General features: G+C 36.0%; 3 protein-coding genes and 1 pseudogene across 3 annotated transcripts; all 4 read left to right on the forward strand.

Annotated features, from left to right (window-relative positions):
• Positions 1–2,915: 2,915 nt before the first annotated feature.
• LOC147520670 (cytochrome P450 81Q32-like) lies at positions 2,916–5,167 on the forward strand. Its single transcript, XM_086592187.1, has 2 exons — positions 2,916–3,995; positions 4,389–5,167. Exons 1-2 carry the CDS (start codon positions 3,096–3,098, stop codon positions 5,010–5,012), a joined length of 1,524 nt encoding a protein of 507 aa, XP_086448313.1. The 5' UTR covers positions 2,916–3,095; the 3' UTR covers positions 5,013–5,167.
• Positions 5,168–14,210: 9,043 nt separating this feature from the next.
• Positions 14,211–16,894, forward strand: LOC147520671 (cytochrome P450 81Q32-like). Its single transcript, XM_086592188.1, has 2 exons — positions 14,211–15,562; positions 16,047–16,894. Exons 1-2 carry the CDS (start codon positions 14,672–14,674, stop codon positions 16,665–16,667), a joined length of 1,512 nt encoding a protein of 503 aa, XP_086448314.1. The 5' UTR covers positions 14,211–14,671; the 3' UTR covers positions 16,668–16,894.
• Positions 16,895–20,785: 3,891 nt separating this feature from the next.
• On the forward strand, positions 20,786–21,695 carry LOC147520672 (cytochrome P450 81Q32 pseudogene; annotated as a pseudogene).
• A 2,792-nt stretch (positions 21,696–24,487) lies between these two features.
• LOC147520673 (cytochrome P450 81Q32-like) lies at positions 24,488–26,864 on the forward strand. Its single transcript, XM_086592189.1, has 2 exons — positions 24,488–25,432; positions 25,891–26,864. The coding sequence occupies exons 1-2, from the start codon at positions 24,533–24,535 to the stop codon at positions 26,506–26,508; spliced, it is 1,518 nt and encodes a 505-aa protein (XP_086448315.1). The 5' UTR covers positions 24,488–24,532; the 3' UTR covers positions 26,509–26,864.
• The last annotated feature ends 371 nt before the right edge of the window (positions 26,865–27,235 follow it).

Raw genomic sequence — 27,235 nt, forward strand, 5'->3', positions numbered from 1 at the left:
ACGATCCCAACCGCACATCTGCCCCTATTTAACCCAGATCCCCACGAAATCTTGACCACCCTTTGTCTATCCATTTTGTTTTATTATAATAGATATACAAAACAAAATGTAATCTATATAAAAAAAAATAGGCTAAACAATATTATGGTAAATAGGCTAAACAATATTATAGTAGACAAAAGGACATAAACCAACTTTTAATCCAAAACATTAATACATAGAAACCAACTTCTAATCAAAAATATTTTTTAATTCAGAGCAACACAAAGCAAACAATATATTATTGAAAGAGGTTAGATGCATTATTTATTCGACAGAAGCTTCCAACCAACTCAATTTTTAAATTAACTTACTTGGTCAAGCAAAATGCGTCGCTTATTCAACCATTTCATATCATATAGATTGGAATCAAGAAAATGGATAGATGGGAGATAGAAGAGAAAGCAACTAATTATACATATCTCTCAAATATTGAGTCTTCAATTTAGTTCGGATTTTATCCAATCATATCGTTAATAAATTTCACCAATTCCAATAAATTTCACCATAACAAATAAATGTATGCAAATGTATTTAACTAACTTCAAAGAATAATTCACGGGGAATCGGAAATTGGATGCAAATGCATTGAAAATAAACCTCGAAGAATAATTAACGAGAAATCGGAAACTAAATAAACTTTGATGATCCCATAAAGTGAATCATGTATAATTTTTTGAATGTCATGTTTGCAAAGATACTACATAAGGATCAATAGAAGTTGGTGTGTACGTATTACACACCACATTGGATAATTAACAGGAAATCAAAAACCGGATGCAAATGCATTAAACTACCCTCTAATTAATAACTAACAAGGAAACGGAAACTTGATGCAAATGCATTGAGCTAACATCAAATAATAATTAACATAAAATCGGAAACTAGATGCAACTGCATTGAACCAACCTCAAAGAATAACTAACGAAAAATCGCGGGAAATAGGATACTGAAACAAATTTATCGAACTAACCTCAAAGAAGTATTAAAGAGAAATTGAGAAACTTGATGCAAATGTAACGAACTAACCTCAAAGAATAATTAATGAGAAATTAGAACATGAATGCAAATGCATTGACCTAAACACAATGAATAATTAGCGAAAAATCAGAAATTGGATGCAAATGCATTGAACTAACTTCAAAGAATAATTAACGAGAAATAGAAAAATGGATGAAAACACATTGAACTAGCCTCAGAGAATAATTAATGGTAAATTAGAAACTGGATGCCAATACATCGAACTGACCTCAAAGAATAATTAATGAAAAATCGAAAACTGGATAAAAATGCATCGAACTAACCTCAAAGAACAATTAATGGGAAATTGGAAATTGGATGCAAATGCATCAAACTAACCTCAATAAATTATTAACGGGAAATCGAAAACTGGATGCAAATACATCGAACTAACCTCAAATAATAATTAACGAAAAATCGGAAATTGGATGTAACGACATCGAGCTAGCCTCAAAGAATCATTAACTAACATGAAATCAGAAACTAGATGCATAATCGCAAATACAACGAACTAACGAAAAATCAAAAAGCGGGGATACAAATGCATTGAACTGACCTCATAGAATAATTAATAGGAATCGAAAGCTAGATGCAACTACATCGAATTAAGCTCAAACAATAATTAAAATAAAATAAAAAACAGGATGCATATACATCGAATTAACGGGAAACTGGATGCAAATGTAAGGAATTAATCTAAAAAATAATTAACAATAAATCGAAAAATTGGTTTGCAACTGCATGGAACTAACCTCAAAGAATAATTAATATGAAATTGGAAACTTGATGAAATTGCATTTAACTAACCTCAAAGAATAATTAACAATAAATCATAAAACTGGATGAAAATGTATTAAACTAACCTCAAAGAATAAGTAACGGAAAATTGGATATAAATACATTGAATTAATCTCAAAGAATAATTAACAATAAATAAAAAAATTGGATGAAAATGCGTTAAACTAACCTCAAAGAATAATTAATTGGAAATTGGATGCAAATGCATTGAATTAACCTCAAAGAATAATTAATGGAAAATCGAAAATTGTATGCAAATGCATTGAATTAAGCTCAAAGAATAATTAACAAGAAATCGAAAATTGTATGCAAATTCATTTGATATAACCTTAAAGTATAATGTGTTGGATATGTAGTGGGAATGCCTCGACAAATATATTTTTGCATTTAAAATATTGTGTGTCATATCTATTTTCGTATGATTGGGAATGCTTTGCTATTCCAGTACTTTGAATTTGATCTTCGCCTCATCGGGCATTCTCACAAAACTCCAATCAAAATTCTATTGTTGAACAACAAAATGAAGTAGAAGGGTTTTATTATTAAATGTGATTTATTTATTTATTTATTATTTTATTGAGAGTGAGTTTTTCATGTTGCAAAAAATTTAGATGAGTGATCATTATAATATTCGATCATATCTCATAGTTCTACATAGTTGCAAATAATTTTCAGAACAACTTAATATAAAAGCACATATATATAGACAAGTGTTTGAGCTGATAGACAACTACGAGTATATAGTTTGTCTTTTCACTATCACTAAGTTATTGAAAATAAAATAGTTTTTAGTATGATCTCTGATTTATCAGAAATAAAAGTTAATAGATAAATATAATATTAATATCTTTTTTTTTACTTATGCATTAAAGCAAAAATAAAAATATATGTTTTTTTTTTAAATCATAAGAAAAAAAACATTTTCATATAACGGCACCGACCTGTTCGTAGTACGGGTTCAAAAGCTAGTATAGCTTATGGCTTGGTAGCGGCAATTGACAATTAAAACAATGGTACCCTGAGGCCTGAGATCAATAATGCAATCTCAGAAAGGATTCACGTTTTGGACTACGAGTGACAGAAAGTTCAATTATTTTAAGTTCACCGCACCACGGGTCATTGTTGCGATTTGTGGTCTCTCTTGACATAAAGTTCATTCATCTTTCTTAGAGATTCAGATGTCTTCAATTATCAAACTTACATAAACAATCTCATACACCTTAGAACATTATATAGAAATGGAGTTCATCTTCTACTTCCTTCTCTTCTTATGTTCCATTCTGCTCATCAAGTTTCTTGTCCCAAACAAGAACAAAAACCTTCCACCAAGTCCTCCTTCAGTCCCTATACTTGGTCATCTTCCTCTATTACAGCAACCACTCTATAAATCCTTAGCGAAATTATCTAAAAAATACGGTCAAGTTATGTATCTCAAATTTGGGTCCCGACCAGTTATAGTGGTCTCTTCTCCATCAGCTGTGGAAGAATGTCTTAGTAGTAAAAATGACATTATTTTCGCTAATCGCCCGCGTTTTTTGATTGGGAAGTTATTAGGCCATGATTACACTACCATGGTGTGGGCTGATTATGGGCCAAATTGGAAAAATCTTCGACGTATCAGCGCTGTTGAGCTCCTATCACCTAGTCGTCTACAAATGTTATCTGCCATGCGATTCGATGAAGTCAAATCAATCATTAAACGACTAAGTGATCAAGGATGCAAACATCAGAATGTGGAACTATCATCCAAATTTTTTGCGTTGACATACAATGTGATTATGAGGATGATGGCTGGAAAGAGATACTATGGTGAACAAGTGGGTGATTCGGAAGAAGTGAAGCGATTTCAAGAGCTTGTTAGGGAGACTCTAAGATTAAGTGATTCTTCAAATGTTGGAGATTTTCTGCCAATTTGGAGATGGATTGGTGGGGACAAAGGATTTCAAAATGAAATGCTTGGGTTGAAGGCAAAACGAGATAAGTTTTTAGAAGATTTGTTAGAAGAACATCGAAGATTGAGAAGTGATCTTAAATTTGATAGAGAAGAGAAGCAAACACCGTTGATTCAAGTACTGTTGTCGCTTCAAGAGGCTGAACCCGAACACTACACTGATGATGTAGTAAAAGGCATTATGTGGGTAAGTATTTTAGTATGGGATGTTTTTATCGGTTGTTTAGTACTTGGTTGTAAGCAAATACAACATAACACAATCCATATCTTTCAGGGAGTGGTTAGTGGGGTACATATGCAACTCACAAGTCGGACTATGGTTTGCTTACAAATTTGTACATGTCCAAATTAGCTAGTTTTGAAACTACAAGGATTTTCACACACGATACTGGAAAGCTACAATATTATAAATGATGCTGGTAGAAAGAACAGGACGTGCAACTATAGATTGCTATAAGTTAGCCAAGAAAGCCTAACCATGTGTGTTTTCCCCAAAAAAATTGTGTGCTTTGAAACCTTGAATTATTGTGTTTTCCAGCGTCAAGATGTTCTGGTACTAAAACATACACGTTGTTTGTAGGACTTGTTTGCTGCAGGAACAGACACTTCAAAGAGCACAATGGAATGGGCCATGTCACTTTTGCTTAACAATCCGCATGTATTGAAGAAAGCCCAAGAAGAGATAGACCTCCATGTGGAACCAGGCCGACTTCTTGATGAATCAGATGTCGAAAAACTCCCATACGTCCATAGCATCGTCATGGAAACACTTCGAATGTACCCACCTGGGCCATTGATGATACCACATGAGGCATCAGAAGAGTGCATTGTAGGAGGTTACAACGTTCCACGAGGCACAATGTTACTTGTAAACTTGTGGGAAATTGAAAATGATCCTAATCTATGGAATGAGCCCACTAAGTTCGTACCAGAGAGGTTTCTTGGGCTTGAAGGGACAAGAGTGGGGTTTAAATTGATGCCTTTTGGGGTAGGAAGAAGAAAATGTCCCGGTGAGGGACTAGCAACTCGGGTAATAACGTTAACTTTGGCAGCCTTGATTCATTGTTTTGATTGGGAGAGAGTTGGAGAACAAATGGTGGACATGAGCCAACAAAAGCTAGGGGCCACCATGCACAAGGCTCTACCCTTGGAGGCAAAGTGCAGACCTCGAAAAAACGCATTGAACTTCATTGACAAACTATGATTTAGCTTGTGTACGTTGTTGTTGTTCTACCTATCATGGGGTGTAAGTGGTGCAATCAGGTTGAGTTAAAAATCGATATAAGGTGTATCCTTTTTTCTCCGATAATGTATAATGTGTATCCTATTTCATCAATAATGATCTTATTCAATGCTAAATTTCAAGTGTTTCATATTTCCTTGACATAATGATCTAAAAATACAACGTACTTTGCAGTTTTTTACATTAAATACAATGTATTATTTTTTTTGCCTAAAAATACAAGATACTTTCAATTTTTTACAATTGATACCATCTGTTAAGTAGACCTAAACGGAATATGATTTGGCCGTTTAAAAAAGGCCACGTGACTTGCACGCACCACATTTTCCATCAAACCAACAAAAACATAATCAAATTTAAAAATTGAATTGCACCATTTGCAGCTGAACTAATAGGAAAAAAAAAGTTAAAGAATTTACTAAAGTTCGAGAGCTCCGAAATGTCCTCATGGTCATGACAGAAATCAAATCCGTGCAATTGAAGATCTTCTTCCTCCGCCAATTCTTCTGGAAGAATCCACTTACTATGCTGATGAAGGTGACCATGACTACTACTAGACTTTGAATGATCAGCAACATTCACGCGTCATGATGATGATGGGCATGGTCATGATGGTGATGAGAAGGAGAAGAACAAGAACCTGAACCATCTTTATCTGCAAACCTTCTTCTTTCTTTACTTCACCATATTTCTTACTTATATTTCTTCCCAAGAAACTTTCATTTCTAGCACAAGTGATCTCACTGATGCAGAAGTGAAGTACATTCGTCATAGACAACTTTTATACTACAGAGATGAGTTTGGTGACAGGGGAGAGAATGTTTCTACTGACCCTTCACTTGTTTTTGAGAACCCAAGAATCAAGAATGCTTATATTACATTACAAGCTTGGAAACAAACCATCATTTATGATCCATTGAATCAAATAGGAAACTGGGTCGGATCTGATGTTTGTTCTTACAGAGGCGTGTTCTGCACTAATGCAACTGCTGATTCAACAATCCAAACTGTAGCTAGTATTGATCTTAATCATGGCGATATCGCCGGGTACTTGCCTGAAGAATTAGGTTTGCTTGTTGATCTTGTATTGTTTCATATCAATTCCAATCGTTTTTGTGGTATTGTCCCTCACAAATTTGAGAAATTGAAACTGTTAATAGCATAGTGTGAGTGCAAACAAGGGTGGTTAGTTTCTGGTGCCACTCGACGGTTGAAAACAACTGAGAAAACGTGGTGTGTGCAAGTCACGTGGCCTTTTTTAAATGTCTAAATCGTATTCCGTTTAGGTCTACTTAACAGATGGTATCAATTGTAAAAAATTGAAAGTATCTTGTATTTTTAGGCAAAAAAAATAATATATTATATTTAATATAAAAAACTGCAAAATACGGTGTATTTTTAGGTCATTATATCTATTTCCTTTAAAAAAAAAAGAATGTATGTGTATGGACTGTGGACATGACCTTACCTTGGCCCAAGCCAATTGTCGGCCACAAATGCCATGTGCAAGTTCGTTTAAGGGTGCCTTATTTTATCGGCATTATTTATCATGTACCATCGGCATTATTTATCAAATTTAAGCTTATTTTTTTAGCAAAACCCTATATAGATGGTTCAAAGCGTCAAATAGATGCTTTATATAGTATCATGTATCAACAAAGTATGAACTATGAACCACCAGTAGTTCATCGTGTTGCGACAATTTTTTTTATTTTTAATTTCCTTGCAAAAACGCATTTTTATATATCATATATTACGAATTTAGATTGACAAACATTTTTACCAAAAAATAAATAAATAATAATAATAATAATAATAAGGATGCTCTTTTCAACTTCTTTATTAATCTCAGAAAAGATAGAATGACGTTTCACCCGACAGATATATTGATATATAATTGGTCTGATTGAAAACATGCATGTGTCAATGTCACATAGATATCTCCTTTATTTGGTTTTGGTAATAGAGTTTTTTTAAGTAGGGTAATCAGCTATTAGTGTAGATACAGCGAAGGTGGAGATTGGAGAAACATAAAGAATCATACATGACTAATCAACACTGTTTCGTTCTGTTTGCGTTTGATACATTTGGTTTTTTGGCTCTAGATGTTGTTGAGTTGTGTTTGTTACATTCCGTTTGCGTTTGATATATAATTGTTTAAAAGGATTGCAAAAAGTATTAGACAACAATATGATGACAAATGGTTTTCACGAGTATGTGTTTAAGAATACTGGTTTTGCTATTCATAAAGAGCTAGCGGCGCAATTTGTAAAACGCTTGACCTCTAAATCATTTGTTTTATTTATTTTTTATATCAATAAATATATTTTTGATTGGAAAAAATAAAATAAAATAAAAATGTGGGCATGGTTTGGCGTCGTCTTGTTTCCAAGATTGTCATGAAAGGAGTTTCCAAATATATGGAAGGGTACTTACAAGATTTTCAGTATGAGGTCGGTGTCCCTGGTGGAGCAGAGATGATTTTGCACACTATCAATCGCATGACATATGTTAACAGTGAAAACACCTCGCTTTCTATGTTGTTTGTAGATTTTCATAATGATTTTAACATGGTTGATCGGACTACCATATTGAGAGATGTTCGTATCCGTTGCCCAGTTATTGCTCTATTTTGGGTCGAGTATTTGCATTGTCAACCTGTGATGTTATACTTGGGGGATGACTACATATGGTCTGCTGCTGGGTCCAACAAGGCAACCCTTTGGATTCTCTTCTCTTTGCACTGGTGTTGCATCCTCTGATTCTGTAGATCCAGTCCAGTTGTCAGTTATTGTCACAAGTTTGGTATTTAGAATATGAGATTCTTATTGGGGATACAGAACATGTGGCAACAACTTTGCGTATGATTTAAGAAGAAGGGTATTCTTACGAGTTGGTTCTTAATATTAATAGGGCTAAAACTGATATATATTTTGGCCATCACTGGATCCACTTCTGGTCTCTATAACACCCCCTAAAATTTATTCTTTTCTTTTATTAAATAATAATAATAATAATAATAATAATAATAAAGGATAAAGATAAAAATAGAGATAAAAATAGAAATATAGAAAACGTGGGAAAAGAGGATAAACCTTCTTCTCTGTTTTCAGGGATTGTTTTCGGGGTTTTTTTAAAAAAAAAAGATACGTGAGAGAAAAAAAAGAGGAGGAGAGGGTAGTTGGGCAGGTCTCTGCTTCAGTCCAAGTAAATGGTCCACGGCAGCTGTGGCACACAGCTTTGGTAAAAGTATTGATGTTTACGACCAGGAGATCGATATTAGGAGTTTACACACCTTTGCTGTCTATATGAGACTTGAGGATAATGGAGAATGGTGGTTGTGTACCAAGAGTGTGTGGATCTGTGGGAGATATAATCTACTCTGTTTGCAGTGCCTCAACTGGGCACATTGTAGTAGGAGGAGTTGATCGTAGTATAACCATATATGATTCTCGCAGATGGTCAGACTTATCAAGAGGGATGAATTGCTAAAAATATGAGATAACATGACTTGCTTTCTCATCACTTGACTCCGATTACGTATACGTACAAGGTGTTGATTATGAGTGAATGCTGATGAATGAGTTAGAACCAGAATTCATGTTCCCACTTGTCAAAGTTGCTGCCTGTCCGACTAATATCATTGCTTAAGGTACCACATCATGAGGTCGTTTGTGGGAATTGGAGAGATAACCAGAAGGTGTTTTCATTTAAAGGGGAATCTAACTGGTTGGGATTTAGCAAGGTTTGTCTTTTATAGTGGTTTCATTCATAGTACAAAATATCCTGATATATCGCGATATTTGGGGATATCTATCCAGATTTCAGAGAAAGATATATAAATATCATGATATGTTTAGAGATATATACGACTATAAATATCAGTGATATTTTGATGATATTTACGATATTTGTGATATTTGGTGATATTTTGTGTATATAACAATTTTATTTAATATTTACCATTATATTTCAAATAAATATAAATAATGTATCATGATATATCAATAAATATCTACAATATCCACGATATTTGTTGATATTTTGGATATATCAACGATATTTGCATGTGAAACAATGTCAAATATCTCCAAAGAGGAGGATATATCCACGATACATATCCAGAAATTGAATATCGATAAATACCTATATCCTGATATTTTGTACTATGGTTTCATTCACTTTTCGGATCTATGATACTGAGTTTGGAATTGGTATGCTTGCATCATACAGATATAACTTCATTATTATAGATAACACTGAAGCATTCTATTATTAGATCATTAATTCAGAAGTCTACTTTGATATACATATCTAAATATCCTCAACACTGCTGTAGTGCAGTGTTGAAAACTGAATGCAATATATGATGACTGTTTGTTCACTTATTCAGGACATGTTGCATTGTAGGAAGTGTATAGGACACTGTACTTTGTAGATTTGTGCGAAACCAAAACCGAATGAAACCTTAGAGAGTCTTTTATCCGACGCAGTGAGCCTCACTTAATTTGGATGAGTGACGAAAAAGATATGACTTCGACAATTCTATGCGTCAGAAATTCTATTCGTCAGAAAACAGTTTTCTGTATAGGGTTTGATCACAAATTTCATAACGCTAGGGGGAGAGTTAGAGTTTTTGTAAAACAGGAAAAGTTGATTTTTATGAGTCTTCTTTCTAACTCAATTAGCCTCGTCCCATTCCGAGTCCTGTGGAGACAGCTATGAGGTCTGGAAGTTTGGTTGACAGAAAATAGTGCGGCATAATTCAATTACTGCGCACTGTGTTCGAGTCCAGTTTTCATATAGTTAAAGTGAGAGTTAGTATTTTTGTAAAACATGAAAGAGTAAGTTTTGAGAGTCTTCTTTTCAACGCAAAAAGCCTTGTAGCATTTGGACACTTGTGGAAAGAGTTGTGGTATTCGGAAGATAGTCCGTCAAAAATCCAATTTTGTTGAAATTAGGATTTTTACCGTTTTCAACCTATGTTTTCTTTTAGATGGGCTGAGGTTGGGACTTCGAGTCTACATGGAAATGTATGTCTACATACTCTAGTTTCTAAATAATTAAGTTACATGTAATTTGGATGAATGTAGAAAAAAACTATAGCATTGACTATGTGGCTGATAAGAACTACGAAGGCTTGATTCCAATCTTGAAAGATTTGGATACGTAGGCAGCTTTGAGCAAAAGTGCAACTACTACACTATACTATATTATATATTATATAGCAGTTATTGTGATAATTATATATGTACAATGTTAATACTTAATTGCTTGTAGTGGTTTAAAAGGTATTCAGGAGGCATTTAATTAATGTGTTAATCATAATTGAGAATCGGGATATCTATGATTTATATAATGGATAATGAGGTGAGTTGATTGGTTATTGTGTTTAGAATCTTTATTAATGATTCTATTGCTTAAGACGATGTTTATTTTATAATAAAAATCTTATAATAAATGAGAACTCTTAAGTGTTACAATCCGGTGTAAAAGTGTCCGGTGAAAATTTAATGTGTCGCCCACATCTTTAGATCTCTCCACGCCTCTTTGATGAAAAGAAATGTTTATGACTAATGATGTCATGTGAAAAGCCGCCTTAGAGAGGAACTAAGGCATTCGCCTTGCGGGTTGGCTGTATTCCTTGAATGTACGAGAATGTAGGTGGGTATTCATTGAATGTGGCGGGAATGACCCGAGGTATTCATTGAATGTGCCATGAATGACCTGTTAGTGTTATGATAGGTATTCCTTGAATGTGGCGGGAATGACCTAAGGTATTCATTGAATGTGCCATGAATGACATATTAGTGTTATGATGGGTATTCTTTGAATGTGGCGGGAATGACCTAAGGTATTCATTGAATGTGCCATGAATGACCTGTTAGTGTTATGATGGGTATTCTTTGAATGTGGCGGGAATGACCCAAGGTATTCATTGAATGTGTCATGAATGACCTGATATTTTGTTATGCCCAAATGAGGCTTTGTGATTATATGTATGGAAAGCCCAGAGATGGTTGTGACTCACAAGTTACGAGTTTACAAGATAAAAATATGTTTTCTGGAGACGATATCCCCGTTTGGGACATATGTCTTGCAGTGGTAATCGGTGTGAGTGAGGCACACGGATATGTGTGATTTGGCAAATGTGTGTAGTGCAAATCGTGGAGTAGGAACTAAAGGTTGGGCTGTGTCTTTTAATAAATGAGTCAACGAGATAATTAATAAGCAAAGTAAAATATTGATTTTTATGTATGACTGAGTTATTGCATATGGATATTTATGTATTATGATGTACATGATATCTTATGAGAAACGTATACGTGGTTTGTGTGAGTTAATACTCATGAGGGATGAATGTACTCCCTGGTTGTGATTCTTCTCGTTCTCATAAATCGACGAATGGTTTTTAAGTAAAAGTATATGAATTGTGTGATGTTATGGATGTGAAGTGTGACTGGGAATAATATTAGTAAATGATTGTGATTTCTATGTGACTGCAAAATGACTACCCTTGATATAGGTATTATGATAAGTGGTATTTCCCGAATATGCGGGACGAACTAGGTTATATCAATTAGACTTAAATGTTTTCAATGAGGTTTGGTTATGAATGGAAATTTGACTGACTGAGATAAATCATTTTATTGTGATGTCTAACTCTGTTTTACAGGAGGGTAGGACTTAATGATATTTTGTGCAGGGACGCTGTCCTACCCTTATACAGAAGTGGATATCGGTAAGATTTAATTCAATTACTAAGTTATTAAAATGAGTTATTATAATGAATTAATAGAATTAATGTCTTGCTTGGGAAGAAACTATGCCGGTTGAAATGACGGAACTACCTGTCTTCCAAGCTGAGAATGGTTAAGTTATGGGTTATTAGGGTTTCATTTCATCCTGGGTTTTCAGAAGATGGAATAGGGTGACGATTGAGATAATTATATTTTGGATAATTCTCTATTTTTATTTTCTGAAAATTTGGGGTGTGACAGTCTCTTTCCTTCAGATTTATCTTGTCCCCAACATGGGGTCAGGTTGCTTGGAGGGGCAGTCAACATTGATTAATCATTTTTCATGGGCCTTGCTTGCAAGCGTGTTGAAAATGTTATGACTTTGATGGACTGTTTAGCCGTATTGGAGGATCCACAGTGTGAGTTAAATTAGCGCTCTTACGAGCTTATGTTGAGCCCTCTAAGTTGATCTTTGAGATTCATATTTGTCCACCATTCTTTTTTAAAGAGGCAACCAAAACTTTGGATCGGCATCTCCGCAGTGTTCTTCAGGGTATTGTAGTTTCTAATGGTCCTAGCTTCGGTGATCTACAATGGCGTTTAGCGACACTTCCATTACGTCTTGGTGGGTTAGGTATCTATTGTACTACTAATGTCTTGGCATTTGCTTTTGTTGCCTCTCGTTTTCAGGCTTTAGAGCTTAAGAACCACGTACATTTTTAGGAGTTGTGGCCCGGTGCCTATGGGTGAGATTCTTGATGATACTGGCAATGCATTGCATCTCTGCCAACCTAATTTTGACCTCAATTTTTATTTATTTATTATTATTATTTTATTGGCAAACCTGTTTTAAATGAGATAAGTAACTCTTTGATGCTGGCGGGGTTTGAGCCCCAGACCTCTAATATCATCACCCAAAGGATTTACCGACTTTGTTAGTCGGCACCTGCAATTTTGACCTCAATTCTCTAGCTATGAACGCTAACATCCCTTCAAAACCCCCAAAAAGTTTTGGCAGAAGTTGTATATGGTAAGATTATTGCTGGTCTTGAGAGAAAGTTCAAGTTATCTGCTCAACAGAAAGCAATCATCAGGTGCTTGCAATCGAACCGGTACCGTTTTATGATTTATCTGTACTCTGATGGTGGTCGTCTTTGCCCTGTATGCAAAAGAGTAGACTAGATGCCTTTGAGGACCATGCAACACATTGTAGATATTTTTCCGGGTTTAAATACAGACATGATTATGTTAGAGACATTTTATGTGATACATTTTGGAAGGTTGAGGCACAAGTGAAGAAAGAGGCTCCTGTTAACTTTCTCACAGATCTGAATGAGAGTAGATCGACATTTTACCCTGCTGATGTCTTGATTTACAATTGGTATGAGGGAAAACATGCATGTGTTGATGTAACTGGAGTCTCTCCGTTAGTAGGGATGGGGAATGGTGACTTTGAGGTGAAAGAAACAGTTAAGAGAGCAACGATAGAGAATATGGAGAAACATGAATTGTATGGCTAACCAGCATTATTGTTTCTATTCCGTTCAATTTCGACATTTTTGGGTTATTGGAACAACAATCTATTGAGCTCTTCAAGAAACTTCAGAAAAGTATGGATAATAACGTTATGACAACTAGTTCTAACGAGTTTGTTTTTAGAATGATAGGATTTGTTATTCGGAAAGGACTTGCGGTACAGCTTGTTGTATGATTGTTCTAATTATGTGTAAAACTCGTTATCAATATCAATAAAATTTTTACTTAAAAAATAAAAAAAAAATAAAAACATAAAATTAGTAGTTTAATATACAGTCTGTCATATAGTCTTAGTATTAAGAGAAATTTGTTATGTGTTTTATGCAGTGTTCACGATTTTGAACGGAATTTTGGAATTCCAACAGATATTTCGGTTTTTGAAAAAAATGAAACGAAATCGAAATATATGTATAGGGCCGAAAAGTGTTAATTTCAAAATCTGGTCGAAACATATCAGAATTCCTCAATGGATTTTGTGCGGACTTCCAGTTTTTCAACAATTTGAAATTTCAAGAATTTCAAAATCTCGAACTATGTTCTTATGACGTTTGAACTTTGAAGTGCAAAATTGAATCAAAAGCAAAAACGTCATCACATCCTTACCAACCCAACTTGGGCTTGGGTTTAAAAATTAAAATATTGTAAACTTGAGTTGGGCTTTTATTAGCTTAACCAATGACCCGCCTAACGCATAGAATTGGGACTATCGTTCAACTACGATTCAACTCTTTAAAGAGTTGCACACTTGCTTGACTTAGTATGTTTGCCATGTGTCAGTTTTTCAAACACTTACGCCTCAAGTCACGGTCGTCCACTTGTTCCCTTGGCCAGTCTGAAATCAAATAGATTCAAACGTGAAACGTCCCACAAAATTGTTGTTCTTGTGGCTACATTTTTCTTACCCATTTTTCACGTAGTTCTTTTGTATTTTCGTTATCTTATAAAAGAAAGGCCTGAAAAATAAGAAAATGGTCTTCTTAAAACTCGGTAATAGACTGATAGGTCCATGATTTTAAAGTTTCTGGATTTTATGTGGGAGTATTGGACGGTGCAGCTCGTGAATATGATTCGTAAAATTCTTCAAAGACTTGAGTAAGATGCATTTGAAATTCTAGACTGTGATGCACTTGGCGGAAGCTTCTGTTATCATATCTATGCATCCATTGACTGACTTTTACACACTTTTTGTTCATCTCACTCTACCTTATTTTCTTCATTTGACTAATAATTCATTTCATACTAGATCATCTCACCTTCTAGAGCAACCTACAAACATAAATAAATAACACCCAACGACCCTGTTTTCTTGACACACTTCAATACACACTGACACCACAGAAAAAAATGGAGATATTACTCTACTTCCTTCTCTTCATATCTTCAATTCTGGTCATCAAGTTTCTTGTCCCAAAAAGGTACAAAAACCTCCCACCAGGTCCTCCTTCTCTCCCTCTAATAGGCCACCTTCATCTTTTCAAGAAACCATTGCATAGAACCTTAGCCAAGTTATCAGACAAATATGGTCATGTCCTTTATTTACAATTCGGGGCCCGTCCCGTTTTAGTTGTCTCTTCTCCATCAGCTGTGGAAGATTGTTTAGCTAAAAACGACATCATTTTCGCTAACCGTCCTCATCTTCTAATGGGTAAGATATTGGGCCATGATTATACTACCCTCTTATGGGCACCTTATGGCCCCAACTGGAGAAATCTTCGAAAAATCAGTTCCATTGAACTTTTATCAGCTAATCGACTCCAATCGTATTCCGACATCCGACATGCTGAAGTCAAGTCAATGGTGCAACGACTCAGTGGCCAAGGGTGTGACTATCGGACGGTAGAGATGAAGACAATGATTTTTGAGCTGACTTTAAATGTTATGATGACAATGATTGCTGGGAAAAGATATTTTGGCGGCCAAGTGGAGGAATTAGAGCAAGCCAAACGGTTTCAAGAAATTGTTCAAGTCACACTTTCTATTAGTGGTGCTTCAAATATAGGTGATTTTTTGCCTATTTTGAGTTGGATTGGTGTCAAGGGGATTGAGAAAAAAGTATGGAATTTGAAGGAGAAAAGAGACAAATTTTTGCAAGAATTGATAGAGGAACACAGAATATCAAGGAGTGGTGGTATGCAAACCAAGGAAAAAAATGCAACGTTAATTGATGTTTTGTTGTCGCTTCAACAGACTGAGCCCGAATATTATACTGATGAAATGATCCTTGGGATAATATGGGTAAGATTTCTTAATCCATCTTACTTTACACGCAAAGACAGGATTAGATTATCTAAGATATTATTTAACTTAGTAATGGTTCAGGTTAGTCAAAATGTCCAGCACATTTCAATATTTCATACGTTCTTCACTATTTAATAATTGAATAATTGAAGCTAGTGCATGCCTAAAAGTGCAAGTCATGAGTCAATTGTCACAACTTTCAAACTTTGATTAAACGTTAGTTTTTGTAAAATGAACAATAAGGTATGAAACAAATCAATGCACACTCAATTACCTCCCTAAAAGTTTTTGGATAAAACTAAAACACGTGGCAAAAAAAAAAAAAAAATTGGAAAGTCGGAATTGTTTTTTTTGTGCTGGGCCATATACTGTAGTCGCCCTCTTCAAAGTTTTTAAGGATGTTTCTCAGTTAGTTGAAATATTAAGTAAGGTGTATGGTAAAACTTATTTCTTTCTTAATAAATACAATACTTTTGTGTAGGTTTTGCTAGCAGCTGGAACAGACACTTCAGCAGTCACAATGGAATGGGCAATGTCGCTTTTGCTTAACAATCCACAAGTAATCAAGAAGGCACAAGCAGAAATTGACAACAATTTGGAACAAGGCCGACTTATCAATGAATCTGATGTCAACAAACTTCCATACCTTCATAGCATCATCAATGAAACACTTCGACTCTACCCAGCTGGTCCATTACTAGTTCCTCATGAATCATCTGAAGAGTGCATTGTAGGGGGTTACAATGTCCCAAGTGGGACAATGCTATTAGTGAATGTGTGGGCTATTCAACAAGATCCTAACATATGGGTTGAGCCCACTAAGTTTAAACCAGAGAGATTTGATGGTTTTGAAGGGACAAGAGATGGATTTAAGCTGATGCCATTTGGGTCAGGGCGAAGAGGATGTCCTGGTGAGGGACTGGCAATGCGTGTTGTTGGATTGGCTTTAGGGGCCTTAATTCAATGTTTTGATTGGGAGAGAGTTGGGGAAGAAATGGTCGACATGAGCGAAGGTCCCGGACTCACCTTGCCCAAGGTTCACCCCTTGAAAGCTAAATGTAGGCCACGTTCCACTGCGTTGAACTTCATTTCTCAATTTTAGTGAGGGTTCCTAGATTCAACAGCATAAGAGATAGGCGTGTGCTGGATTCATTTGCATCTTTAAGTTAGTGAGGACTGTGGTTGCGCGTTTAGCATGTTTTATCTATAGCAATAAGACTGAAATATTACGAGTTAGAACTCGATGGGCCATGTTACAAGACGAATGCGTTTGATAGTTTGAGCTTCAAGTTACCGAAAATAAAAAGTTATATCTTCAATTATGTTACATATCTAATTGAATAGAAACTAGAAAGAATAGCATTCAATAAAAACTTAAAACAGCATCACCAAATGCACAATAGGGGAATTGTTGATTGGAGTTCAGGCCAATCGAAGAATAGCCTCCTAGACTGGAACAGAGAGTCCTGGCACCAACACTAGGATTTTGATCCTTCCGACGATAACGAACCCATGGCCCATGAGCAGTTTTGAACTCTTGGACATGGACTCATGACTGACAGTATATAATATTTGCTATGCGTGCTGATATCTTCGGTCTTTGGTCATGGCTGTCGTTTTTTTTCCCAATTTTTACATTGGCCTGAATATGTCAGACTCTCAGTAGAATATGTCCAATACTCCAAAGACTTCCAACTGAAGGACGTATTGAGTAATGATCAAATTTCCATTTTGACCGACTTTACCATCTCTGTTCATCGCTCGTAAGCTGAAGATAGTGACTAATATAACTCTTTACTCCAAAGACTTTTCATATTAGAACATCCATTTTATAGATCAAATTAAAAACACAAATAAACACAATCAACTACGTAACTGTCCAAGTACACAGTATTCTTCAAACTTGAATGAACACCACCACAAAGCCACATAAATTATGGAAATCAACTTACACTTTGCTTCCTTCAACTTGGTTCATTAATTCATTTTAAAACTTTTATATATACATTTGATTCCTTGATTATCGAAAGAAAAAAATTGATATTTGATCCCTTTGAGCTGAAAATATGGCAATTGACAATAATAAAAAATGAAAAAAAATACAACTTCCCCACTCCTTCAAATACCGAATTACATATAAAAGCAATCTAAAACATCTCAGAACATAACAGAGAAAAGAATATCAGATCACTCCGACGTTTTTCCATCACAGACTTCTTCGACGTTCTCCCGCTCATCTTACCCCGCGCCCTGCTCTTTTGCACCTCCCTCTTCTCCCTAATCGCAGGTCTGCCCCGTTCTTTAAAGAAGTGTGCGACTTCTGGAAGCTTCACTTGAGTTACACGACTAAGACAAGATTTATTATCTTCCAAATATAAAAGACGTTGTCAAAAAAAGAAAAAAAATGAAAAATGAAAAACACTTACATGTACGTGCAGTGTTTGAATTTTGTACATGGTCTTTCGTTTGCCAGACAAATGTGTAGGCAAGCAAAACATATAGACAAATGTTTTTCCGAACGATAGATATTTAGATAAAGTAAGGTATGCTGGAACCTTGTAACTACAATTAAAAGTCTCTTACTAAGGCTTCATGAAGTGAATTTAATTCATGTTTCTGAGAGAGGAAAACCAAGCGGCCAGATCATCGGCAAAACTTTCATTAGGAGAACCTTTGCAACCTCATGTATTTACACCTTCTTTATGTAATAGATTAAGTTTTATAGTAAAGAAAAATGTAACTGAAATTTATAAGAAGTTATAATACAGATGGGGTTCTACAAAATCCCGACATCATTTTGAAAAAAAAAATATATGTAGTAGTTTACTAGAAACAACCAAACAAACCAATATAAATGTGTTCCTCAAACCTATTAGACTTTAATTTGGTCCAAGTTTTTTTGGCTCTTGTTATTGACAGACTCCATTTTGTGTTGGGCAGACCCTGGCCCAATTTGGGGTTTGTATTTATGTTGGGCCCAACCGAGAGTTTTAGGCAAACCCCGTGACCAAACCCAAACAAAAAAAAACCCCCGAGATAACCAGTCACCACCTTTCGTCGAATTCACCAAAAACTTACCAAAACCAAAAACCAAAAATTGATTCGGTCTCCCGCCAAATTAAAGATTCATCTCCTATTATCCTACTTTTGTTGAACCGATTCTTCATCATTGGGAATTCTATTAGAATTGGTTCGCCGTCAATGCTTTAAATGAATCAGTCCTAACAAATCATTTGGTTTGGCTAGTCCTAAGATGGTTCCATGATCCTTCAACATCGATAGCGGCTCCAAGCGGTTGTACAAAGTCATATAGGATGTAGAGGGTAAAGAAATCAGCCAAAAGTGTTAGAACTTTTGAAGTGATCGACCAGTTAATTGTCCACTACACGCAGTGAAGACAAAGATTTATAATTTCCCCTTCTCTCTGTTCTAAACTCAAGCCTCGTCCTCATTCTCTCATAAATTCAAGCCTCGTCAATACTTTCTTGTCGGTCTACGGTTCGATGATATTGTCGTCTCATACGACCATTCATTTTTTTCTGCACCTAAGATGGTTCCATGATCCTTCAACATCATTAGCGACTCCAGCGGTTGTACAAAGTCATATAGGATGCAGAGGGTAAAGAAATCAGCCAAAAGTGTTAGAACTTTTGAAGTGACTGACTAGTTAATTGTCCACCACACAGTGAAGACAAAGATTTATAATTTCCCCTTCTAACGTTTCTAAACTCAAGCCTCGTCCTCATTCTCTCATAAATTCAAGCCCTCACAACTTTCTTGTCGGTCTGCGGTCAATGATATTGCCATCTCATACAACCATTCATTTTTTTCTGCACCTAAGATGGTTCCATGATCCTTCAACATCAGTAGCGGCTCCAAGCAGTTGTACAAAGTCATATAAGATGTAGAGGGTAAAGAAACCAGCCAAAAGTGTTAGAACTTTTGAAGTGACTGACCAATTAATTTTCCACCACACGAGTGAAGACAAAGATTTATAATTTCCCCTTCTACTGTTCTAAACTCAAGCCTCGTCCTCATTCTCTCATAAATTCAAGCCTCGTCAGTACTTTCTTGTCAGTCTACGGTCAATGATATTGCCATCTCATACGACCATTCATTTTTTTCTGCACCTAAGATGGTTCCATGATCCTTCAACATCATTAGCGGCTCCAAGCAGTTGTACAAAGTCATATAGGATGCAGAGGGTAAAGAAATCAGCCAAAAGTGTTAGAACTTTTGAAGTGACTGACTAGTTAATTGTCCACCACACGAGTGAAGACAAAGATTTATAATTTCCCCTTCTACTGTTCTAAACTCAAGCCTCGTCCTCATTCTCTCATAAATTCAAGCCTCGTCAGTACTTTCTTGTCAGTCTGCGGTCAATGATATTGCCATCTGATACGACCATTCATTTTTTTCTGCACCTAAGATGGTTCCATGATCCTTCAACATCAGTAGCGGCTCCAAGCAGTTGTACAAAGTCATATAAGATGTAGAGGGTAAAGAAACCAGCCAAAAGTGTTAGAACTTTTGAAGTGACTGACCAATTAATTGTCCACCACACGAGTGAAGACAAAGATTTATAATTTCCCCTTCTACTGTTCTAAACTCAAGCCTCGTCCTCATTCTCTCATAAATTCAAGCCTCGTCAGTACTTTCTTGTCAGTTTGCGGTCAATGATATTGCCATCTCATACGACCATTCATTTTTTGTCAGTACATCTAATGATTCCATAGTCGCTGGAAACAAACATATCTTTGAGAAGAAAAGAAGTTTGTAGAAATAAACTGTTATTGGGAAGTTGGTGGGAATTGCTTCGAGTGATGTGGTGAAGTAGTTTGGGCTTAGCTTCTACGACCCGGCCGGGTTGTTTGGGAATTAGATGTCCCAACGATTTAGCAATACTTGACGGTGTCCCAACGATTTAACGATTGTAAGCTCTAGTTTCTCTGGGCGACTTCATTAGGTCGATTGAGCGAACTACATAGTGGTATTTATGGGCGTCTAGATATGTTTGTTTTTGAAATTCTTAGACTGAGAATTGTTTTTTGGATTTAGTTTTTTTTTTTTTGGGAAGTAGAGTCTTTTAGGGTAAAGGCAATAGGAGGTTGCAACAAGTTAATTTTGATGTAGGTGGGGGTGCCCAATACAAATTAAGATTTTTTTTGTCAATGGCAAATTTATAAAATAATTTTTTTTTTTGGGTCTACCCAACACAAAATGGGCTGTGCGCCTGTGCCCACAGCGAGTACCATTTTTTTTTTTTTTCACTATTGAGTATTGACTGAGTGCTATATTTTCGTGTAGACATTGTTTGCAGCGGGAACAGACACTTCAGCAGACACCATGGAATGGGCAATGGCACTTTTGCTTAACAATCCACAAGTACTCAAGAAGGCCCAAGTAGAGATTGACGTCAAGTTGAAACAAGGTGTACTTATGGATGAATCCGATGTCAACAAACTCCCATACCTCCAAAGCATCATCAGTGAAACACTTCGAATGTACCCACCTGGTCCAGTACTAATTCCTCACGAATCATCTGAAGAGTGCATTGTAGCAGGTCACACTGTTCCACGAGGCACAACACTATTAGTAAACTTATGGGCCATTCAAAATGATCCTAACTTGTGGGTTGATCCCAGAAAGTTTATACCAGAGCGGGTTGATGGTCTCGAAGGGACAAGAGATGGCTTTAAACTGATGCCATTTGGGTCAGGGCGAAGAGGTTGTCCTGGTGAGGGATTAGCCATGCGTGTGGTTGGATTGACTTTGGGGGCCTTAATTCAATGTTTTGATTGGGAGAGAGTTGGAGAAGAAATGGTTGACACGAGCGAAGGGCCTGGACTTACTTTGCACAAGCTTCAACCCTTGGAAGCGAAGTGTAGGCCTCGTTCAGTTGCGTTGAAGTTTATTTCCCAATTTTAGGGTTGGTAGATCGTAGATGTAAGAGCGTAAAGTGACAGGTGTTTAACTTGTGGTTTTATGTGCAACTTGTTTACTTTTCTTGATAAGAATGTGGAAAAATCGATGAACCAATGGAAATGCAGATAAATCCAACCAGTGAGCGGAAACGTTTTTGGGAGGGGTGTAGGTATGTGGGACAAAAAATAGTTTGGTAGGTTTCTCTATGTCCTCACCTATCGCTCTCTTTTTCTCTCTCTCTTTCCTTTCTTTTCTCTCTCTCAACCAAATCCTAATCTCTCTCTCTCTACCCACAAACCCATCTCTCTCTCTCTTTTCCACCCTGCTCAGGCCCACACTGCTTAGCAGTTATCTAGTTTTATTAAGTTAGAAGAACTGATCAAAGACACTCACTGTGATGGAGTTTAGCCATTCTCACACACTCAAACGAAACCGTTTCACTAACTGAGACAATTCTTGTACAGCTTAACTCATGGTCAATTTTTAAACGGGTCAAACAAGCAATTGAGCTAGAAGCCTCCTAAATGAAACACTGAGTCCGGCCACAGTTGCATCAACTAGATATAAGGGAGTGTTCTTGCTGCGCATCTGACCACATGTCGGGGTAGAGATCATGTGTGTATATATTCTACAAATCCGACTTTCTAAGAAGCAATTGTGTCTAAATCTACCTGACCCTCGATGTATATATACATTAATTAAGTCGCCGTTTTTTTTTTCATTTAATATAGAAGTCGCCATCTTAACTAAGTATACTGCATTGAAGTGAGGAGGCCCTTAACATGCCATGGTTGTTCAATTGAATGTCACTCAACTCGTGTTCAATTTGTCATAATTTAAAATTCTCAATCTCAATATCACCCAACAAAAAAATGACAAACACAATCTCAAATGCAAATGAAAATTGACAAATGTAATTATACTACCAATTTCAATCCGACTCACGATCAAACATGGCTGACAAATGCAACCAATGGTCTCAACGTAAATAGTGTATTTAATCACACAAAAACCAGACATTTGTCTCTCCATAAATAATTGGATCGTTAGATCGTGAAATGCTGATAACTTAAGTCACAATTACAGATAAACTAATCAAACTATCAAACCAAAACCATTTCCAAACTAATCAATAACAATGAGTTAACGTAACAGAAATATGAATCACACTAAGAACTCATATAAAAATTCCAACATAAAAAAAAAAAAAACCAACCAATTTCATTCCATGTACAAGCAACAATATCATGAAAGACCAAAAACTCAAATTACCCAACATAACAGAATCAATCGGAAAAAAAAACATTCATGTGAGATTTTCTTCAATAAAGGTGCTGGCAACTTCTCTAAGAATCCGTGAATTGATAACTTGGTGCACCAAACACAGAAACAACCAATTTAACCCTCAGCAAACTTTTCAAACATCTATACAAAAAGTTAAACAATTAAATGCAAAGAACTGTGATGTTGGGGTGTTTACAAAGCAAATCTAAGTAATTGAGAGAGATGGGAGAGGAAAAGCCCAGAACGTTCGCTCCGCTCATTTGACTAACCTACTACATAGTCCGGTTTATTTTTGTTTTTTTATTCTTATTTTCAGTTCTCAACGTGATGCATTTCCAAATTTCTAAAGACTCGACTGATTGTAGCTAGCTTGTTATGAGGGTATCCTCTATCTCTATCAGCAGTTCAGCACAAACACCAGTACGGTAGGTCAGATTGGCCAGTTGTAGCTGCATTTAAGAGGCTTTAACTTGGAGTACTCCATAGTCTATACCGACTAAACTGATATGTTTTTATTTGGCAACTACCGACTAAACAGATCTAGAACCGATTGAATAAAAACTTGAAGACTTTCTGAATTTCTGCGTACACCACAATTATCAATTAGTCATATGCTAATATATACATGGTGCAAGGAAGTGTGCAAGGATATCTTATAAAATAGTTTCGTGAGCAAAGAATACAGTAGGGTTTGCGCAATACATGATCAACTTGATTGATTTTTAAGGTGGTTGACAATGAATTGGCATTATGTTACACCATTTTTGACACGGTACATTGCCAGTGCCGGCTCAATCCTTAGGCGAGTTAGGCGGCCGCCTAAGGCCTCATATTTCCTAATTTATCCACATATTTGTTTATTATTATCTAATTTTATAAAAAAAAAAAAACACCAAAAAAGGATATGATAGTCAATTTGTTTACAAATGGGTTTTCTATCCACGCACTAAATTTCGGAGTGAATTAATGTGGAGTGTATACAATCCAATAGTCCACAACACAAATGACATCTCGATGTATTAATATGAATCCAATGGTTACAAGCGCGTAGTAATTTCAGTTTTTGTCAGAGTGTGCTCATTTAATCAAATTGTTTCATTAGAAAAATAAAAACAAATGGAAAATCCCACGTTTAGTGAAAGAATCTCTACATTCTATGCATTTTCTTCATCTCTTAATTAAACTGTCTTAATTAAAGAAATTGTCATTACACTTCTCTCATTAAATCTTTCTCTCTCACTTGTTCTATTTCACCAATTTCAAGTTTAACCATTTGTCAATTTTATTTTTGAGTTTTAAACGGTTAATCATCAATTCATCATCTAATATTCACAGTTTTTGTGAAATTTGATTTTTTTTTTTAATTTCAATATGAATCTATTATTTTATTTATTTATAGTTTTGACGTTTATTTGGTTACGTTCTTGTCGTTTTTTCGTTCGATTTTGAGTCATGATACTAGATTTTCGCTCTTAATTAATTTATAATAAAATTGTGAATATATAGTGATTTTTTTTTGTGATTATAGATGGCCTAGGAAATAAAGGCTTCACCTAAGGCCACATTTTGGCTTGAGCCGGCCCTGTACATTGCCTTGGTAAGACTGGCACCTCATAAAGAAAATTTGACTTACTCTTGACTTGAACTTCTTCCCTCTTTCACTAGTTCTCACTTTCTATGGCATATCACTAGGCTCTATATATACAGTATCGAGAATTTGAACTTCATTCCAAGCAGAATTAACTAGATACGCCAAGCATGGAAATCTTGTATATTGTTGCATTCTTGATTTTGTTTATCCTTGTATCCAAGAAAGTCCTTCATCGAAGCAAGGATAACAAACCATCAGTACCTTTTCCACTTCCCGTAATTGGTCATTTACACCTTATCCTAAAAAAGCCCCTCCATAGAACACTCGGAAAACTAGCTAAAAAATACGGTCCAATTCTATTTCTGCAATACGGATTTCGCAAAGTCGTCCTCGTCTCATCTCCATCAGCCATCGAGGCATGTTTAGCAAAGAACGACATTGCCTTTGCAAATAGACCGCGTTTCATTGTTGGTGAATACCTTGGTTATAATTATACTAGCCTCGTTTGGGCCTCATATGGTGATCATTGGCGCAACCTCCGTCGTGTAACTGCACTAGAGATTTTTTCTTCATACAGACTTCAGTTACTTTCTAGTGTTCGAGCCAAAGAAATCCGCTCTCTACTCCAACAACTGTTTGGTAATCTAGATAACAAAAACTTTCGTAAGGTGGAATTTAAGACCATGTTTTTCGAGCTGATGCTTAATATTTTGATGCAAATGATTGCTGGCAAGAAATTCAATGGAGAAAACGTAGTCGATATAGATGAGGCGAAACGGTTTCGACACACTGTTATTGAGACATTTTATTTAATGGGGGCGCTGAATGCCAGTGATTTTTTGCCATTTTTGCGGTGGTTTGACCTGCAAGGACTTGAGAAGAGAATGGTGAAAGCAGGTAAACAAAGAGATACTTTCTGGCAAAGTCTAATAAATGAACGTCGACAGAAAAATCGTTTTACAACTGGGGATGGAGAAGAAAATAATATTTTAATTGATGTGCTGCTCTCTCAGCAAAAGCTTGATCCAGAATACTACACGGACGAAATCGTCAAAGGAATTATAGGGGTAAATTTCTATAATTCTCTTATATGTTATTTTCATAAACTACCTAAGATTTCAAACATTTTATGATTAAACGTACTTTCAACTATCGTGCAAAATCATTAATGGACTAAAATTTTAAAGGTCTCAAGTCTCAACCACAAATCTCAGTGACAAAAAATGTCCGGTATGTCTCCTTTCAAAATCTGAAAATCTAGGAAAACATTCTTATGTGGCTTTTGGTTGCATGAAGTAACCAAATTTACTTTGTTAATTGACTTTCAACACATCAATTAAAGTGGACTTGTTCTTAAATGGTTGGGTCTTATGTATCATCTAATCATAGTGGACTTGGGCTAACCGACCAAGTGTGATTTCGCTGATACAAGTAGACAACAGACAGACAGTCAAACTGTCAAATGGTCCAATGGATTTGGGTTAGCAAAATTTGATTTGTACTTTTACATAAATGTTGTGTGCAGGTTATGCTAACAGCAGGGACGGAAACATCGTCTGGGACCATGGAATGGGCAATGTCGCTTTTACTCAACAATCCTGAGTTCTTACAGAAGGCGAGGGACGAAATCGACCAACAAGTTGGGATGGAACGTCTATTAGAAGAATCGGATCTTCCTAATCTTCCGTATCTTCAAAACATCATCAACGAAACACTTCGACTATATCCCACAGGTCCAGTAGTGATCCATGAGTCCTCTGAAGATTGCAATGTGGGAGGTTTCCATGTGCCTAGTGGCACGATACTCCTAATGAACTTTTGGGCCGTTCATAGGGATCCAAATGTATGGAAAGAGCCCATGAAGTTTAATCCAGAGAGGTTTCAAGGAGTTGAAGGTGAAAAAGATGGATTCAAATTGATCCCATTTGGTTTCGGAAGGAGGAGATGTCCTGGTGAGGCTTTGGCAATGCGTATGGTTGGATTGACTTTGGGATCCTTGATTCAATGTTTTGAATGGGAAAGGTTTGGAGACGAACTGGTGGACATGAGTGAAGGGGCTGGACTTAACTTACCTAGGGCCAAGCCCTTGGTTGCAATGTGTAGGCCACGTCTAACCAAGAAAAATATTATGGCTCCGTTTTGAATGGCATTGCGTTTTTGGCATAGCAAAAATGTAGAAGGCTCGATCCATCAGCTGAATAGGGTCTCCTGAATAGACTCTGATAAAGCTACTTAACAAATAGACCCAAGTCAGTACGTAATGTTAAAGTAGCTATTTTGGTACTTCTGCATTAACCATGCAGATTAGTTTACTATCTGCATTAATCAGCGGTTGTAATAGATGAATTTATATTGCTCTGTTTGGTTTGATGTATTTACATGTAATTGCACCTATTTCCATGGAACCACCCACAAAACAGTGTTTGGTAGCAAAATGCGAATAGGCGGTTAATGCAACAAGTTGCAATTATATGCATTATATAAGTAGTTTCCATGACATCCACTTGCAGTCAAAAAAGTTGTGTAAATAGATGCAAACACAAGAGAGGTGGTTTCTCTCATATAAGATGTGAAAAAAAAGTAGTGGGATAATGTAACTAATTTTATAAGATGTGAAAAAAAGTAGTGGAATAATATAACCAACTTTACATCCTTTTGCCTTGGGTTTACCAAACACAAGTAAGTTGGATGCAATGCAATTAGATGCATTACAATCACATGCCATTTGCAACTATTTGTTATTTGCAACTCGGTGCACCGAACCAAACAGAGCAATATATAGAGTACTTAGATGTGTTAACGAATATTACCCCCTACTAGATGAGCCAATTAGGATTTTTCCGATGGGAAATTAGAGTCTCTTCCCCAAA

This window comes from Coptis chinensis, chromosome 2 (assembly GCF_015680905.1).
Source record: "Coptis chinensis isolate HL-2020 chromosome 2, ASM1568090v1, whole genome shotgun sequence".
Lineage (NCBI taxonomy): Eukaryota > Viridiplantae > Streptophyta > Magnoliopsida > Ranunculales > Ranunculaceae > Coptis > Coptis chinensis.